Below are 19,800 nucleotides of genomic sequence, written 5' to 3'. Positions count from 1 at the left end.
GTAAATACCATGCTGTTGGGAAAATATATATATATTGATTTTCTATAAGGAGCTTTACTTAAACAAACTGAATATATTTCTTCTCCATCAGACATTTACACTTCTTTGTCTGCTTATTTCAGCAGTAAATGGAAAAGGTCATAAACATTTAACTTTCACACTACCTTAGACAAGTAATTACACCTTTTGCAGAATCCACTATTACAGCTCAGAGCATCTTCACATTTTACTACCTGCTCCCATTTTCATTTGCTTATAGCTTTATGAAGTTTTTGAATTTGCTGGTGTCTAAGAAATGATGCTATTCCTGTTAATTCTGGGTTACTTCTGGCATTCTGATGGTTACATATGAATGATATAAACTATATTGATGACTGTGCTCTGAAAACTGACTATAGAAGTGTCATGAGATTCCCATTCCTTGTCTGAATGTGACTCTACAGTAGATCTTCATAGTTTTCAAAAACATATTATTCCAATCTTCCACTACTGTCTGGAAAACCACACTCAGGCACACAAAAGAGGAACCTAATTTTTTGTTTTGTTGTGCATTATTGCCAGTAAGACTTAGTCTTCTGTCTTCTTATCTGTTCCTTTCCTTCTCTGTTCTGACTATATTCTATCTCTCTTCGGTTTGAAAAGTAAATTATTTGAGTATAGCTTTTCTTCTTCCTTTTCAAATTCTATCCCTGCTGCTCTGAGAGCAGGATCAAATCTGGTTAACAAGAGTCTAGCACTGATTCATGAAAACACCCTGATTTCATGTTTCAAACCCATCACAAAACCACACTTTCTCCAGTCAGGCTTTCTAACTTTTGCATTTTCTAAATGAAGCCATTTTGCACAGTCTATCTTGTCTAGTCAATCTAGAAAGGGATCTCAAGAAGGTTCTACTACAAGGTATATACAGGTAAGTGACACATTTTTGGTATTGTGAAATTTATTGAAAAACTAATTGGTATTAAGGAGACAAAGTTCTAAAAAGTTGTAGTGTGTCATTGTATGATACTTTGTTCTATTCTATGTGTATTTATGGATAACTAAAGAATAGTGAAAGCTAGATCAATGTTTCAAAAGGACAGAGAGAAATAAATGAATTATTGAAGTAATGGGAGGAATAAGGCAACAAGTGGAAAAAGGCAAGAACATGCCAGAGGAGACAGAAAATTTGGGGAAAAAAGAAAGGGATGAAGAAAATCTCTCTTGACAGACAGAGGGGACAGAAATAGCCCCTTTCATCAGGCAGGGACAGAAAGCACTGCATACATTCCAACCTCATTCACATGGCAGGAGCTGCCAAAAGCAGGAAGGGAAGCTTGAATCAATGAAACTTGATCCTCAGAAAACAAAGAGCTGGTAGGCAATGGGACTGAATGAGGGCAAGAGAACAATCCGAACCAAAAGGAACAGAAAACAGTATTTTCGGCAGCCAGAAGAATTACAGCAAAGTCCAACCCTCCTGCTTAGAGTCAGACTTTCATCCCTGGATTTAACATGTCTCTTTCTCAAGACAGTGCAGTGTTTCAATACAAGGTGGGCTGAAGCTGCCATGCACATGCAGACAAACTGCTGCCTCAATCATTGGTTCTGCAGAACTGGCTGATGCTGAGCTCCTGTAAACATTGATGATAAGATCAAGCAAGTGACGGATTGAAAGTAACACCTGAAACACAGTCACTCACAGCTTTCATTTTGGGGAAAATAAATGCAGGCAAAAGCAGCAGGTGGTATAGCAGCTGAGTATATCTAATCTTTTAAAATACTGATGTTCTTTCCCACATTATACTGGAAAGAATAGCCATCTGGCACCTATCGTTCTTAGTGCTATAAACACTTCATATCAAATCAGATATTTTGAGTGACATCCTTTGTAGTAATTAGAGCAGGTTTTAGAAGTGACAGGCCTCAAAGGTGGAACTCTTTGAATTTGAGACTAAGATAGGCTTGTGTTTGCTTGAATACCTGCAGGATCAGAGTCACTCACTCTCTAGGGTACGTGACTGTGCATAAATGGTTTGTAATCTGAGTGACACAGAAAAAACATCAACTCGTGTGCCTTAAAAGTGATCTGCATGGAAATGCCATATGCAACAGAAAATATGTTAAATTCTTTCTCCACAGAAGCTAAGCCAAACCATAGCACAAACACAATTTGAAAAAGGAACAGTTCAAAACCGGATTTTCAAATTATTTTTAATACCAACAGACTTCCACTAACTGTTTTCATTTGAGTTAGCAGGATACAGAATTCTGTAAGTCAAAGTCAAGCTCTTCAGAGCAGCACATGTGTCCTTATGTGAATTTTAAAGTTTTGCCTACAGGAGCTTAGGGTCCATAGCAAAGCACTATGCTTTAAAACTTTCAGGCACTTCAAGTCCATGTTTGCCAATTCCAAGCCTAGGTCTTTATTTTCAAAGCCATTGGCATTCCAAAACCTTGCTCTGTCAGGGCTTACTGCTCTATTCTGACTTGTCATGCTGTTGACAGCAGAAGACACAGTGCTATCAGGATTGTGATCACCAGCCAGACACACTGGGAGAACCTGAATAGTTTTTCACCCAAAGTGGCATCAATATGCACACTGCCTGCTGAGCTGAGCGTATTCTGAAAAGCTGTGAAATCTAAGAAGGAATCTTGAGAGGTCATCAAGTTCATTCTGTTGTCCCAATGCAAGATTCACATCTCACAAGACTGATTTAGCTAGGAATGCATTGGTATCATAAGAGCAGACAGTTAACAGAACTTGAAGACACAGAAATTTATTTCAGTAAGACGTTGCAGTTGGTTCCTATAATCCTGTGCATATGCTCTATGGTCTGCTTAATTTCTTAAAATGGTGTTTTACTGAAGAGAGAGATTTTCATAAGCTCCATAGCTAAAAAAAAAAAAAAAAACCAAAAACCAACCAACCAAACAAAAAAAGGCACAGCACACTGAGAAATAACTGCTGATGAAAATCTCATATTTTTTAAATTAGGAATTCTTGTACTCTTTTGAAGTTCAGTAGGAAGGACTGCAATGTTTTAGTGAATAGGATACTTTAAAATTGAATGTTAATACTCTGTTCTTTTATCAATGGCTCCGTGATACTGCTGCCAAGTAATGTCAGTGGCTGTGCAGAATGCTCAGCATCTTCTGCAGTACATCTACCCTAAGTGCAGCCCTGATGTGATGAGCTGCCCATTGTGAGATGCAGCTTGTGAGTATCTTCACTTCCATGACTCCAGTTGCAACTGTAAGTGGCTAATACAACTTCTGAGCTTAAACATAATCCAGGTCATCTTCTGAGGTTAATCACTGAGCATTACTTTTCATCAACAGATATACCAGCTCAGAATATAATTAAATAAAAAAAGTCTAGACTGTAACATAAATGTGAGTCCAAGCCCAACAGAAACCCAAACATGCCTTACATCTCTTCAAGTTCACACTCAGCAAGCAAACTGCAGCTTTTGCATTTAAAGTACAAATGGACTTGACCCAGACAGGTTTTCTACCACACTGCTCATCCTACCTTTGTGACATGAAAGACAAATCAATGGGATAGGGAATCACGTGAAGCTATGCTGGGGCTGATTGATGAGCTAGATGAAAGACTACTTTTGAGGCCTGCACAGAGATAACAAGTGTCAAAAACTTGCAAGAGACACACTGAGATTTACCTGCTTCCCAGGGCACAGTCCTGCACAGACACAGGCAACATCTCGTGCACATCCATGAAATGCCATGTAGATTATTAAGCATTATAAATACTAATGATACAGATTCCTCAGACTAAGAACTATAATAAAAATGGAATGTTGCTGGTGGTGATACTGCTGGATTTGTATGTGGGAGTAGTGATAAAACAAGTAGGATATCACTGTCAGCCACTTGGAAAGCTGTGATTTTAGAACTGTTCCACAATCTAGTTACAGTATTACAACAGGAAACAATGAGCATATGGGAAAAAAAACCAATGATGTATAGTTTGTGAAAGTATGCAATAGAGACGAGATGGTTTAGATGAAGCAAAGAGCTCCCTGTGGAAGACATTTATCTTAACTAATTAGCCATTTTGGGAGGAAACAAATCCCTAGCTTGAGGAAAGCTAAGTATGTTTTTATTTCTAACAGCTTCTGAAGTTTTAAAAAAGACAATTAAGACTTTAAATTGGAATGATTCAGATCCAACCTCAATATTTCTCTTGGGATTTTGGGGATACTGACAGGCTAGTTAATCACAGTTACTTTCTAAAATGTATTATAAAGCAATAAATGATTTCTATTTTGTATTCCATTTCCTCAGCACAAGAAAAGAAAAAAAAAAAATAGATAAGTGATCTCACTGCTTTTAGCCATTTTCTCTTAAATGAAACAAATGTCAAAAGCTACCATGCTCATGTATGCATGCTCCAGATTTGCTACATTCACAGAAATCACAAGGTCTGTTAGCATGGGTATTTGCCAGGTCAGAGGATGCCACTTTCAGGTTTTCCAGAAGTAACACTGTTTCAGCTATATTTCCTCTAGAATCAGAGAGAACTCTGAGGACAAGAAGTCCATTAAAAATGGCAATATCTATGGAGAAGATTTATTGATCTTAGGCTAACCAATCAATAATTATTCAGCTCATCTAATCTACTTTGAAATAATGGAGTACTGCATTCACCAACTTGCCATGAAATGTTCTTGCATTACAAGTTTTTGTAAAAAATAGCATCAGAAGTTGAGAGCCCCACAACTCATAGAAGTGCTTGTTTTGAAGAGTTTAACATTAGTAGACCGTACTAAATTCCTCGGTTATTATTTGAACATAAAGTTTGTAAATATATAATCATAGAACTGTTTGAGTTGGAAGGGACCCTTAAAGGCCATCTGGTACAACTCCCCTGCAATGAACAGGGTCATAAACCACTAGGTAGGTGCTCAGAGCCCCGTCCAGCCTGACTTTGAGTGTTTCCAAGGACAGGGCATCCACCACTTCTCTGGAAAACCTATTCCAGTGCCTCACCACCCTTGTCATAGAAAACCCTTTTTCTTCATATTCAGTCTAAATCTCCCCTCTTTTAGTTTGAAACCATTTCCCTTTGTCCTATCACCACAGACCCTGCTAATGAGTCTGTCCTCTTCCTTCCTACAGCCCCCTTTAGATACTGAAAGGCTGCAGTCAGGTCTCCAGGCTGAACAGCCCCAGCTCTCAGCCCGTCCTCGTAGGAGAGGCGTTCCATGCCTTGGATCATTTTTGTGGCCCTCCTCTGGATGCGCTCCAACAGGCCGTGTTATTACATGAACACAGGATTACTTAATATACTCTAAACATTTACTGAATGTTGCTTTCTTTTCTACCATTCCTGGATGTCATTTAGTAGTACATTTTAATTACTGTTTATTTTAATCTAATGCTTCTAAAGTGAAATCACATTGCGTTGCAACTTCAAATTCCCTCGTAACCACAGTGGTTTTCTTTTTACACCAAACTAACCGCTTTCTGGTGATGACATCACTGGAGATGTCTTATATCCTCAAACAGCTGTTTGTCACATTTCTGTGCTTCTTCCCTTCTGGTTTTGTTTGTAACTGAGGTGAGCGCCCGATGCAAAGCACAGCCATGCATATGGACGTGTTACTTGTGTGTGTTGAGTGGGAGGACTGACTGCAGCATGGAAGCTGCTTAAGGAAGAGGCAGGGTTGGGATCAAAGCTGTCCCTGCAGCGATGCGCTACAACCGGCATCGCGTTCTGTCCCTTAATTTTCATGTACGAGCTTATGAACGCCACCCATCGAGCTGTGCTTCAACCGTCCAGTATCAAGTGTTGGTGTGTCAGAAAACAGAAAAAGGATCGGGGTTTTAAACACGAGGCTCTTGGTAGCTACGATGGACGAGGAAGAGTCCTGCTTGCCGCTTTTCCCCCGCTCCCACAGAAGCAAGGCGCAGACCCAGCACAGTGGCAATGCAGATGGGTTCTGGGCTTGGCCCTGGAGCCAAACACGCGAGTCTCGTTGGGCTCCCAACGGCAGCCCCAGCCCGGCCGAGGCACGGCTCCCTCAGCCGTGTCACCAGCCCGCCGGCGCTGCCCGGCCCTCGTTGGGAGCCCAAGATGGCGGCGGACGCAGCGGGGAGCGGGGCCGGGCCGGGCACCTCCGCGCCTCGCTGTGAGCGCAAGATGGCGGCGGCGGCGGCGGGCCGGCCCTGTGGGACGGCGCCGGGCGGGGAGGGGCGGGGGCGGGCAGGGTTTCCATAGCGGCGGTCGCCGGTGTCACGCCGGGGTACTTCCTGGTTGGAGGCCGCCGCTCCTGGGGCAGCAGAGCGGGGAAGCGGCGCTGAGGGAGGAGGCGGACGGAGGCCCCGGGAGGAGGGAGAAGAAGAAGGCGAGCAAAGGTACGGGCGAGGCGGCCATTGCGCGCCCCCCCGGGGTCGCGGGTCGGACCCTTCCATTGCCGGGGAGCTGTGCGGGGGAAACTCCGCGTCGGACCTCTCCAATGAGGCGGGCGGGGGGGAACTGAGTTCCTCGAGAGCTGAGGGGAGGCGGGCGCTACCACCCTCCATCGGGAGGGGGGCCGGGCTGTGCGCACACCCTGGAGCCGGGGAGGTGGGAGAGGCGGCAGCGGCTCCGGGAGGGTAGCGGGCTGCTCCAGGCTGTTCCACTTCCAGCGTGGGGGTGTGCGCTTGTGGGGAGCTGTGGGGAGTTGGCCGAGCCGAGTGTGTCGGGGCAGTGCGAGGGAAGCCTTGCTGGAGATGCCCCTCGGCCCCTTTGTAAGGTTGGAGCGAGGTGCTGGGGCTGCCCCGGGGGGATCTCCAAAGAGGGGCCGTGTGGGAGAGGGGCGCCGGCCCTGCGGGGGGCTGTGGGCTCTGCGCCGCTGTGGGGTCGGGGGTCGCTGCTGTGGGTTGAGGGCTTCTCGACGCCCCCCTCCCTGTTAGGGTATGGCCGCTGTACGGCTCCTGTCGGGAGCAGGGAGGATTTGGATGTTTTAAACTCGTTTTAATCGGACGTCCAGGCGCTGGTGCGTTTTGTACCTGCTCCCTCCTGTGCTCTTTGTAAGGCTTTAGCTGAAAGGAAACAACCTGAGAGCCGCAGCGTGAGGCAGTGTGTCCTCAGCCCCGGGTGCTTCGCCCTGCACAGCCCTCTCTTCACCTTCCATCCCCGCGGGGACAACCAGCAGAGCAGCCGGTTCCCCGCGTTGTGTTTCCCTGTGAGAGGTGGACATCTGTCTGCAGGAAACCACCCAAGGTTTGTCCTGGGCTCTGTCCCTGGGCAGGCAGAGCCAAGTGCTGACGTACAGCACCTCTGCCCAACTCCTGTATAATAACTTTCTGAATAATAACTTTCTTTGTGCAGCGCTCAGTTTGGAGCAGGCGGCTGCACAGAAGGCAGCCTGTTAGCATGGCCAGTTTTTGGCTTTTTTGTTGTTTTAAAGTGAGACGAAACTGAGTCTGTCAGCCTTGTTCACAACGAGGATGTTTTGTGGAGGATCCATTCAGTCAGAATGCTCCTTTTAACGAATTGCTCGGTGTGGTTATTAGCTTGGTGTGTTATCTTGGGAGCTGGAACTGCTGTGTGACAGCCGAAACTCAAACTCGTGTGTACTGCAGGCAGCGGCCAATCAGCAGTGCCTGAAACTGAGGCACTTTGCTTTGTAGTGTAAATATTCCTGCTCTGAACAAAGGAGTGGGTGTGCCGTGTGCTCTTTCGTTTGTACCTCTGTGTGCTTCCTCGTTTGTGGCCAGTCCATGGCTTGGCGGAGCCTCTTAAGTAGTAGAATCATAGAATGGCTTGGGTTGGAAGGGACCTCAGAGATCATCTTGTACTCGTGCTTTGTGAATGTTACATTCTTGCTGTCGTGGGCATGGTGCTGAGCTAGGATGTTGGGAAGCCAGGTGCTATGTTTGGAATTTTTATTATGTTTTTTTGTTAATAGCTGTGCTATTACATGGTTTAGTCTTGCTTCCTTGTAGCTTCTCTTAGCTGATTATAACTCTGAAATTAATTCAGCCTGGTTACTGTGTGAAGTGAGTATTTAGTACGGCCTTTTAAGAAGCTGTTCCGCTGCCCTCTGTGCATACAGCATGGAAACCAATCATTCCAGACATACTGTTGGCAACCCAGCTATCTACAAAACCTTAAGACATGCTTCTGAAATCTCTGGCTCTGTTTTCTTTGGGGGGCAGTAATGTTTTGCTTTAAAGGAGAAAGTAAATAAGAGCAGAATACTGCTTTTTGCAAGCAGGCTGTATTTAGGCTATTTTGTCATTGACATGTTTGGTTGTATGATGGTCCTTTAATTTCTGTGACTTGGGAATTGGGGGATATAAATCTATAGCGTAAACTCCTTAGTATCCAAGTTAAACAGATGCTACAATAACATAATCACAGATGAGACTTGAATCCTTAAAAGTCTTTTCTCTGGATAGAATCATTGTGCACGGAGTTATAATGTGCTATAACTTACTTTCATTCTGGTTTACATTCATTATTATGAGACAGAATACATGGTAAAAAGGAGACCTGATGCGATGTGTGGGAAAACTGAATGCATTTCTAGTGTGTTCAAATTTGTGAAGAACTTCTCCCACCTCGGGCATTCCGTTCAAACCTTAGTTAAAATGCTGATCGTTTTGCTACCATGGCAGTTGAGCAGTGCTAAGGGCTATTAAATGTCTTGTTAGTAGATGAGATACCGGTCTGGATACAAGGGTTAGCTCTCCAGGAAAAGAGGAAGATCAAAGGTATGTGTGTAAGTTTTTTTTTTTTTCCCATTTTTTTTTTTAATAGCCTTGCTAATTGCAAGAGTACATCAACTTCTATCTTGAATAAAAGTGCAGTTTTTCATGGTGATACATTTAAGCAAGACGATCAACATACAGCAGTGGAAAGAAATATTAAGTCATGTTTGTGTACAGGAGAGAACACGGTAAACATTGACATAAGTTGGGTTGTTGGTTAAGAGAGCAAAGTGATTTTAGTTCCATAACACACATCCTTAAGAAACACATCAATGTTGTATAGCAATAGAATGTATTGACTTCCTGGTATTTGGTTAGCTTTGGTTAACTCCTGGCTCTCCAATGCTGCTTGCTATCATTATGCTCCAAATTACAAGTTAAAATAAGAAGCTTTCCTTGTTTTGTTTTGTTTTCAGACAATCCAAGAAAATGGCCTTGAGGAAAATGCCCAAGTTGCAAACAAGGGAAATATCATAACACAAATATTCCTGCTGTTTCAAAGAAGAAAAACTAGATTTATTGAGAAGCATTTACTGGCTACTAAGCAGATATTAGCAATAGCTAAACAAAGTATGCAGATACAGAGAGCAAGAACATTTTGTAGATGGAAGTCGGAATTGAAGTTGCTAAGATTTACTGAAACATTATTTTTTCATAGTTGCAATGTGTTTTTAGGCATATAGCTGCTAAGTTTAGGAATATAACTTCTATATTCTTCACTACTTGTTTCCTTAGTCTTATGTGACTGGATTTTGTAAATGATATGATGGACGATTATGCTATCATTAATGTGAAGTGATTTTCAGGGCTGATGTTTTGTTTTTCCCCATGAACATCCTTTTTCTCTACGTACAAACAGTAAAATAGCACATAATGTGATGTCTCTGAGGCAAGGTTTGCTGAGCTTGTACTTCAAAACTAAGGTGAGGTGGTGCCTTAGGAAAAACACGTTGAGTTGGAGATGCCAGTTGTCCAGTTGACTCTACATAAGATACAAGAGCAGTTTGAGCACAGCAGGTGTACAGAACTCTGTCCAGAAGTGCTTTGGACCTGGGTGGAGTGACTTCTGTAACATTCATTTGTTGTTCTGAACATAATAACTGTAATTAGTCCAGTAAATGATTAAATGTCATGCAAGTTGTATTTGCTAATTTTGACATCAGTAATGAAAAGAAAACTGACAAGACTGCAGTTCTGATGACACATTTTAACTGGACACTTTATTTTTTATTAGACTGTGTGTGCTTACATGTTTAATTTAGCAACTCTCTCACAGTAGTTGCTGGAGCCTGCAATTCAAACTGTTGTTCATCAGTGATTGCACCATGTAATGACTTTGTGTTTGTCTGGCTTTTTTTTTTTTTTTTTAATTTAATGTTTGTATACTTGTTACTTCATGTTACCACTTTCATAGAATCATTTGAATTGGAAGGGACCCCCGATGGCCATCTGGTCCAACTCCCCTGCGCTGAGCAGGGACACCTACAGCTGGATCAGGTGCTCAGAGTCCCATCCAGCCTGACCTAGAGTGTCCCTGGGGACAGGGCATCCACCAGTTCTCTGGGCAACCTTTTCCAGTGCCTCTCCACCCTTGTTGTAAAAACTTCTTCCATATATCCAATCTGAATCTCCCTGGATTTAGTTTGAAACCATTTCCCCTTGTCCTATCACAACAGAACCTGCTAAAGAGTCTGTCCCCTTCTTTCTTACAGCCCCCTTTTTAGATCCTGACAGGCTGCTCTCAGGTCTCCCCAGAGTCTTCTCCAGCCTGAACATTCTCAGCTCTCTCAGCCTGTCCTCATAGGAGAGGTGTTCCATCCCTTGGATCATTTCTGTGGCCCTCCTCTGGATGCACTCCAACAAGTCCACATCTCTCCTGTACAGAGGACTCCCCATCTGGTTGCAGTACTCCAGCTGAGGTCTCACCAGCACAGAGCAGAGGGGCAGGATCACCTCCCTTCACTTGCAGGCCACACTTCTTTTGATGAAACTACATGAGGTTCACCTGGGCCCACTGGTTGAGCCTGTCTAGGTTTTCTTCCCCTGATGAGCCTCTTTCCTACATTACTTTATCAGTGCAAAGAAACTGTTTGTAATTTTCAGTCTGCAGTGTGCAGCATTACTGATGGCTGCCTTTTCGCTCTCAGGACTTTTTTTTCTGCATGTTTTAGCAACTGATACAGCACTCTTCTTGTGATGTGAATCCAGTCCTATGATAGGTCCTCTGCTTCTCTGGCTGCAAATCTGTACGTGTTTTTGCTAAGTCATGCTGTAGGATGCTAAAGTCAGCTCTCTTCTGTCTTTTTGTGTATAAATTATTTTTATTTTTTAAGAGTTAAGAGATCAGAAGTGTTGAGACTTGAAATCTGAGTCAGCAGAAGATATGATCTCGCTTGACTGTCACAGGTGGTCAGGTTCAGCACGTTCAGATTGGTTTGAAGAGAGAAAATAAGTCACATAATGTTTCTTAATTTACAGAAATGATATTTGTGCTGATATTAGAGGAAAACTCTGTGGTATAATAGCTATGTTTGTTTCTTCTTTTAATCACAGCTGCAATGAGAAGTTATTTGAATGTCACGTTTCTATCAGATTGCTTTTTAGCAGCAGGATGGAGATTATGTAATGTTAAAAACATACTTGCTGTGATATCAGTGTTGAAGATTAAGCCCTGTATGTTTTGCTCTGGGGAAAGTCAGGCCTGCTGTTAGTGAATCCATATCTGCCCTACTTAGGTACCTTTGTCTCATTGTGGTTAGATATTGACTGATCTGATTGTTTACTGTTAGTAGAAATCCTAACTTTCAGGTTTTGTTTCCAAGGAAGTGCTGGGTGCTGGTGCCAATCTGTGGTTTGTTTTTTTTTTTTTTTTTTTTGTAAATTGGTTTGTACTTCTTCTATATCAATAAGTATGGTTTTCATTGCATCTTTTTGCTAGCTGAGGAAAACATGGCTTTGATGGTATTTTGAGTTACTACATCCATAGTGTAGTTTCTTCTGATCTTAAGAACGTCTGGTATCTTTTGGAAGTAGTTATCTTTCATGAACTAGTCCATGCAAACAAGGTTATAATTTGAATGTCAAAGACAGTACACATTTCGAGTTGATACTTAGGATATATCCATTAGTGTAAAGTACCTCAGTCATAACAAATACATCTGTGCTCCTTGAAAAAAAAAAAAAAAAAAAACTGGGCTAGTGAAAAGATAACGGGAGAGTCTGTTTGTTATATCTGTATATAGATGTTATTTATTTGAAGTTGAAAAGTGATTAGTCTCTTTATTTTCTTACCATTACCAGGACATGTATACCTCTGAGAAACCTTCTCCAACAAGATACCTTGCTTCGAGACCTGGTTTGGATTACATGCGAAGAAGCTTCCAGTCATGAGTGAGTAAATTCCTTTATTTAAGAAAAAAGAAACTCTTAGTTTGCATTTCAGAAGAATTGTCCATCTGTTATGGGCTTTGGGAGGTAAGCTCTGCCTTAAAATGGGTCTTTGAATTTTGTCTCTTCATTTATTCAGTAATAAAAGCTGAGATCTGACAGGTACTATTTTTAACCTGCAAAATCTTGATCAATATGTGCTCTGTAAGGTTTGTATGTTGGTAGTCTGGTGTCATTTTCATGAAGGTGAGTTCTAAAACAAGCTGAGTTTGTTGTGCATGGGTTTTTTTTTTCTTTTCAATATAAATAAAGCATACAACTCTGAGGGGAAAATGTCTTGGGTTTCTTAAAAACTCCAAAAGATGTGAACATCGTGTAAATTCAAATAGCTGGTGAAAATCCAACATAAAATGAATGGACTTCATCTTATGGGAAAAAATAAATATATTGCTTAAATTCCAGTATAAAGCTCTGATCCCAGAGGAATTTTGGCACGTGTTACAAAGATGTGAGCCTTCGAAAATTAAGATCCCTTCTGACAGGAAAAAAAAAAAACACACAAAAGACACCAGACATTTTGTTTTGGCTGTGTCTGATGGTTAAGGTGATTTCTTTTTATCAAACTGTTTTAAGTATTTGAACATACTTCGTAAGTTTTGTGGATTTGAGAACTCTTAATATAAACCTTGGCAGCACCATTATCCAGCCTTGCATGACACAGGAATAATGCTTTAACTTCACATGCACAGGAATATGTAAGTAGCAGCTTAGTTTCAATACGAGTATACTGAATCTGTTATAGAATGAGCATGTCTGTAGAATGATTATATCCTGTGTTAGTAAAATAAATCCATTTGCTTGTCTGGAAGTGACTAAAAGAAGCTTGTTGGCTGAGTTTCTTGTCAAACTAAATAAAAATAATTGTACTTGACATCTGAAGGAAGAAAGTCATGGAGTAAATCTCGTTTTATCTTGGCAATTAGCAATTCTTTCAGTAGCATTTTTTGATGTTTGCTAAATTTTAGGGTTCATGCTGAGTGCAAATAGAATTCTGTCTGTTTCACATATGGCTGTTCACATTTGTTTATTTTCTGATGTTTAATGTTTACAGTCTTGCATAAATGACCTCTTTACACAGGCAGTTTATTCATGTACCTGAATATCCTGACTTGTCAAACACTGCTTTGTTAATCATAATTCATTTATAGAATGTCTCATGTGCTGTCACTGCCTAATGGTCTTAAACATAACAAATACATGTGTCTTTTTACCTTTTAAGTCATAGTTGCTTTGTTATGTGTGACTCACTGAGGTATTGCTGTAATGATAGAGGAAAAAAAACGCTGTCATTACATGAGCAAAACACCTTTGATTTTGATGAGACTTTGACATGGATTCAGAATGGAGAGTTTGCTTTGTATTAGGAGGAACGAATGTCTTTGTTGAAAGGGAAGATGATAACGTAGCAAGGCTTTTGTGGTGATAATACTAATAATAATACTAAGCAAAATGCAGTCTCTTCTTTGCAGGAAGAATGTCACGTTCCTGTGTCAGATTGGATGCTTAGGTCTATTCTCACTGGTGGGATTCAAGGACACAACTGAAAATTGCTGCCTTTCAAAAATATCGGTTAAAAGAAAATCAGATATTTATTTTCAGCTGCTCTTGGACTTCTTAACTTGCAGTTTGCTTTAGACAAACTTGAACTACAAGCTCAGCATACATAGTTTTAGGCTCCTCTTTACTAAATACCTCCTCAATCTGCAAAGCATTTATCATCTTAAGAATATATGCACTTGTTGTTGACAAAGATGTTACATAAATAGTATCCATCCCATCTCCAACTGGTTGTTGAGCCACTGACTGTGGCTCTTGGAATGTGACCATCCAGCCAACTTCTTGTTCACTGAGTGGTCCATCTGTCAGATCCATGGGCCTCTGTTTCAGAGGGAAGGATGTTGTGTGCCATTGGATGCTTTACACGAGTCCAGGTAGATGATGTCAGTTGCTCTTCTCGTCCACTAGTGCTGTAACCTTGTCATAGGAGGGGTTACAGCAGATTTAATGGGGGATTTGCCCTTAGTGTAGTCATGTTTGCTGCCATTGTCATTTCCTTGCTTTCTGTGTGCCTTAGTTTCTGTGTGCATAGTTTCCTGGAGGATCTGCTCCATTAACATGCCAGAAACAGAAGTGAGATTGATGGACCTGTAGTTTCCTGGCTCTTCCTTTTTTTTTTCCCTTATAAAAAATGGGGGTTATGTTTCCCTTTTTCCAGCAGCTGAGAACTGCACTGGTCTACCGTGATGTCTCAAAGATGAACAGTGGCTTTGCAACTTAAAAATAAATAAATAAACAAAATAAAATTTAAAAAAAAAAGATTAAACTGAGACAGGGGAGTTTTAGGTTAGGTATTAGGAGGAATTTCTTCACGCAGGGGGTGGTGACACTAGAACAAGTTGCCCAAGGAGGCTGTGGATGCCCCATCCCTGCAGGCATTCAAGGCCAGGCTGGATGTGGCTCTGGGCAGCCTGGTCTGCTGGTTGGTGACCCTGCACGTAGCAGGGGGGTTGAAACTAGATGATCATTGTGTTTCTTTTCAACCCAGGCTATTCTATGATTCTGTGATTCCATGATTCTAACTTCATCTGCAGTTCCTCAGAACTCACGGGTTCAAGAACTCAGAGTTCAAGGACTTCCATCCAACTTGGTATTCTGTGACTTGTGCTCCTTAAGGTTCCTTGGATGAGCTCAAACCTGATCTCCCACAGTGGTTAACTCTTCATGCTCCCAGTACCCCTTGCCTTTATCTTCTGCTGCTTGGGAAATGTGACTGCAGCACTTGCTAGTGAAGGCTGAGGCAAAAAAAAATGGGGTAATACTGCCTTCTCCATACATCTGTTATCCAAGTCTTCTGTTTCCTTTGTTTGTTTCAGCATACATTTTCACTGTGAATCCTGTCCTATATTACTCAGTATCGGAGAAGCGTGTTGATGAAGCTGTGCAGTTGAGCATTCATGGTAGTTCTTTATTCTTATACAGGGAATCTGAAAACTGCTCAAACAAAGGTAGACTCTTTTAAACCTTTTATTTCTGTTGAATGCCTTTATAAATGCCTGTTTTCGTAAATCAGACTGAGATTAATTCATATTTCAGGTTACACTGTGACATTTTGTGCCCCATAGGACAGTGAGGTTGCATGCTTAAAGGGTGGGTAAGAGTATGCAGTGTAGCCAAGTTAAATAATCTTGATTTATTTTATATATAAAGATAGCTTGTCAGAACAATCCTGGCTTCGTCTGACTTGCCAGGAATGTCACACTGCAGAAGGACTTGTTTTAATCTTTCCCATTTTCTCCAGTTGTTGACATTTAGCTACCAGAAAATGTGTGGTATCGTGATAAATTCTTATGATTATAAACTGTGCTCTTTATGTTTGGGAGTTTTCCTGTGCTTTCTCCTTTGAAGGAAGGTCAGTGCAATGAACTTGTTTGAGCTGCTGCAATGAGCTCAATCTGCAAACAGTTCAAGTAATTGTTAGTATATACTGTTGCAACAGGCTGCTGACATCTTCATTTTTTTCCCTTTAAATGCATAGGATGCAGTGCCAACTTCTTTTCCTTTTTTTTTAATTCTGCTGTTACAGATTCTAAATAATAATTCCTTTCTGACTTTTTCTGTTGTTAGTTTAGTTTCCCACACCCTAAACCTTACACAGTGCACACCGCTGGGCAGTGAACCTGCTGTTCTTTGTGCTTTAGTATAATTTGTTTTCTTTGTGATTGTCTGAGGGCAGGAGCACGTTCCGTGTGTTTGGAGAGATGCTTTGCAGTGTAACCTTATAGTTTGGAATTGGTCAGTGTGGTCTGGTAATGAGATGGGAAATTTTGCTTTACCAGTTCAAATCAAGACCACAATGCTGTGATTAAAGGCTGCTTCTGTCTGATGGCAGGTTGTCTCTCTTGACCTCTCATTAGAGCTGGCTCTCTAGCTTGTGTTCATGGAGGAAACCATTGGTTTTGTCATTGAAAAACAAAGAATGGAACACTTTTTTTTCTTTTCTCCCTTCTTTTTGATTCCTTGTAGAGTGTGTAAAGAAATAGGTTTGGCTCTTGGTTTCTCTGTTCTGAGTAGTAAACTTGGGAAGTAAAACAAATGACCTAGTTAGGCCAACTTTACATAGTTATGCAAATGTGCATTGCTATTTCTGGTTTTGCAACTGAGAAAAGTTTTTAGAACTCACACAGAACTTCCTAGGCTGAGAAAAGTCTGGTTGAGGTTGGAGGTGAGGGGGGAAAAATGGAACCAGTTTGCCCTCCTTGTGTGCCAGAATGGGTCTGTAGTGAGCTGAGCACTGGGACAAACTGTTCAGAAAACAAATGCTGAGGAACGGGTGATGTTCTGTGGCATCACAAAGTGCAGGGTGGTTGTGCGTTTTGGAAAAGGTGTTACAAGTAATTGTAAAGCTGATTAGTAGTTATGGGTTGTTTTCAGTAAGCTGAGATTGAGAGAAGGGTAAGTTCTGATTCATACAAGAAAATTGTGTGCTGGGGAAGAAAAATGCAAAAGTAAGGCAAAATATGTTTATAATGAATAGCTGAGTGATGTCAGATTATTTTAATACCTTACAAGCTAAGATTTTTACGTTTTTTTTGGTTGAACTAAAACCTTAAACGCCCATTCATAAAATACAAGCTCAAAGACACAATATGCAAAGTGTTTTCTGTAACAATTGTTCTTATTTCACAGAATAATTATTTCTAGTCTTAAGAAATAGTGTCTTTGGAGAAATATGGACACCACTGCCTCCTGGGTCATCTGTACCAAAATTTGAAGTAGTAATTCTTCATGAACAACTGATTTGAGGTCTGAATGATAAAGAATAAAAAAGTCATAAGGGTCAGAGGTCCGGATAGAAGATTGGAAAAAAGCTATTTTTGAAGACTGAAGACACGTGTAAAAATACTTTAAGAGTTTAAAAGTTGTATTGTAGGTTTTATTAATTATTAGCTTGTGATTTTTCGCTCTTTTCCAGATCCTTAAATTAGGCAACTTGCTCATATTGCTTACTTGTAAAAGTTGCATCACTGATAACGTTAGGATTTTTCTTGCTTACATTTGCTCTGCTTTTTCTTGAAACTATCAGCTGTATATTCTAATATACTGTATATATTAACACTTAATTGATTGCAGTTACACCACTGTAGTGAAAAGTGAGCTCCTGGATTAGAAGCAGCAGCAGTATAGGAACTCCTGTGGCTTCAAGCTGCACCAGGGGAGATTTAGGCTGGACGTTAGGAAATACTACTTCTCTGAAAGAGTGGTCAGGCACTGGAATTGGCTGCCCAGGGAGGTGGTGGAGTCACTGACCCTGGAGGTGTTCAAGGAGCGTTTGGATGTTGTGTTGAGGGACATGGTTTAGTGAGAACTGTTGGTGACAGGTGGATGGTTGGGCTGGATGATCCTGTGGGTCTTTTTCAACCTTGGTTCTATGATTCTATGGTTCCTATTTTTTTTTTTATTTTTATCTTTTGTAGTGGGAGGATAAAGCATGAAAGTCCGTGTGTACTAAGTAGTACAAAGTTGTTTAGTTCTTGAAGCTAGCAGTTGGGAGAAATGCTTTCTGTTCTTAGTTTTACTTCACTGTTATTTCTTATCAGTATTTTTCTGTATCTGTTTTCCAGATGTGCCTGTCTTTGATGGTGCTGCTGGTAGTGCTCAGAGAGGCAAATGTGCTGGAAACGGTTTTCTGACTTGAAGTGTGGATATAGAGGTCACAGTTGATGAGTCAGAGAAGTTTCTGTCAACTTGCAGAAAAGCTTTCAATGTAGTTGAGTGAAAGATCTGGCTTGTAAGGACAGCCAGGAGTGAAATGAGGGTCTTCACAATTTGATGTCCCTCTTGAAATGTTGCTCTTACTGATGGAGTAGATGGTATTCTTTTTTCCCTGTCTGAATTCCTTCATGCTGGTGCCGCAAGGAGAAACACATGAGGTTGGTTTGGGATGGTTGGGCTCCCACATCTGCCTACCACACAGCTGCAGAAATGGTTGTACAGCTGCAGTACTGAGAGCAAAGTGCAGGAGTGGGAATGAGTGGTTCTGTCCAGTGTTAATGCTGTTGTTTAGGAATGCAGTAATCATCCTGGATACTAAGTGAGGAGAGGCATCTCCAGAGGGCTAATCAGATCTTAGATGACCCAGTTTCTTACCAATGCTGTAATTAAACCTCTCCTCTAAATACAGCATTCGCTAGTGAGAATAAAATATAAACCACAATATTTTGCACATAAAGAGCTGATGCACAGTATTGAGGAAATAAAGGTGTGATGTAGAAACAAACTTGTTTTCTTAATGTTCACCCTTTGTGACATTGGCGTATTTAATACATCGACATAATGGTGCAACTTTAGAGACCTTGTTACTTTTTTTGGCAGTGTATGGTTATTTAAATCAGTCAGAACACAAATGAAGAAAAGCTTTTGAAATTCACCTGCATTTAAACAGCCTTCATAGATAAATATTTTCATGATCCTTCTTTTATTTTTGATCCTTTCAGGATCCTTGGGACTGCTAATTTGTGGCTTTCCTTGCACTTAAACCTTATTTTTTAGATTGGAAGAGGAAGACAAACATTTTTGAGTTCATGGGGCTCTTCTGTCAGTTGAAATCAGATGAAATACATCCTCAGTCTCCCCAGACTGGAGTAAAGTCACTTTCTTTTCTTAAACTTTGCAGGAGGCTGCAGCTGTATAAAGGCATCTTATAATATTCAGAAACTGTGCTTCCAGGTGGTACATTCAAACTCAGTGATCCGACTTCTTATAAGACACCATCATCACAGTATTTCTTACTGTTTGCTGTTTTATTTAAATTAGTTAATGTATTGTAAAGCTGACTAATTTTATATCTTTGGCACAGATTTCCAATATTTTAATTGAAATTTAAAGCAGTTATTTACATATGGTTATCATAAAGGAAACGTTCTGTTTAGTGTTCTCTCTGTGGGTTTAAACTGATGGTTGATGGGGCTTCTCTAAATAAGTCAGTGCATTATGACACCTACTTTTAAACCAACGTAATTTTTGTTCGTCAATCAAGATATTGCTGCTGACTAACTGTTGTTAGCTATGAATTGACAGGAGAGCTGTGGCAGAAAAGTTACCATTGTGGAATGGCTTAGTTTGGAAGGGGCCTTTAAAGCCCATCCAGTTCCAGCCTCTGCTGTGGGCTGGTTGCCCCACCAGCTCAGGCTGCCCAGGGCCCATCCAGCCTGGTTGTGAGCACCTCCAGGGATGGGGCACCCACAGCTTCTCTGGGCAGCTGTGCCAGTGCCTCACCACCCTCTGAGTGAAAAGCTTTCCCCCTAAAATTGAACATCAGTCTCCTCTCTTAAAATTGAAAATCATTCCCCCAATCCTATTGTGTAGTGTTGCTGGAGAAAGCCACTAACTGTTCCCTACTATTTCCATTCTAGATAATTGCTCTTTTAGTTTTATTCTTTGTCATGGTTTCAAGGGAAAGCAAGGTTATTTACAGCTTACTTTTAAAATTAACTTTGTGTGCCCCCGAAATTGCCAAGATAATATAAATATATGCATTATTACAAGTTATACGTATAAACATCTAACATGTAATGGATGTTTAAATATACAATATACTTTCATACAGTAGAATCATAGGATGGCCTGGGTTGAAAAGAAACACAATGATCA

General features: G+C 41.1%; 1 protein-coding gene across 4 annotated transcripts in view; it reads left to right on the top strand.

The window, feature by feature from the left end:
* The first annotated feature begins 4,308 nt into the window (after positions 1-4,308).
* USP6NL (USP6 N-terminal like) overlaps positions 4,309-19,800 on the top strand; it is a 136,205-nt gene continuing 120,713 nt past the window's right edge. The window contains exons 1-2 of one of the 4 annotated variants that reach the window (XM_090134623.1): positions 4,309-6,134; positions 12,004-12,093. In XM_090134623.1, coding sequence (XP_089990749.1) covers positions 12,090-12,093 — 4 coding nt within the window. In that variant the 5' untranslated portion in view covers positions 4,309-6,134; positions 12,004-12,089. The other 3 variants (XM_031601808.2, XM_090134619.1, XM_031602588.2) reach the window with 3 other exon arrangements.

Source organism: Phasianus colchicus, chromosome 1 (genome assembly GCF_987193195.1).
Source record: "Phasianus colchicus chromosome 1, bPhaCol1.hap1.1, whole genome shotgun sequence".
NCBI lineage: Eukaryota > Metazoa > Chordata > Aves > Galliformes > Phasianidae > Phasianus > Phasianus colchicus.
The sequence above is the reverse complement of the archived record's forward strand: the minus strand, read 5'-3'. Positions and strand labels throughout refer to the sequence as shown.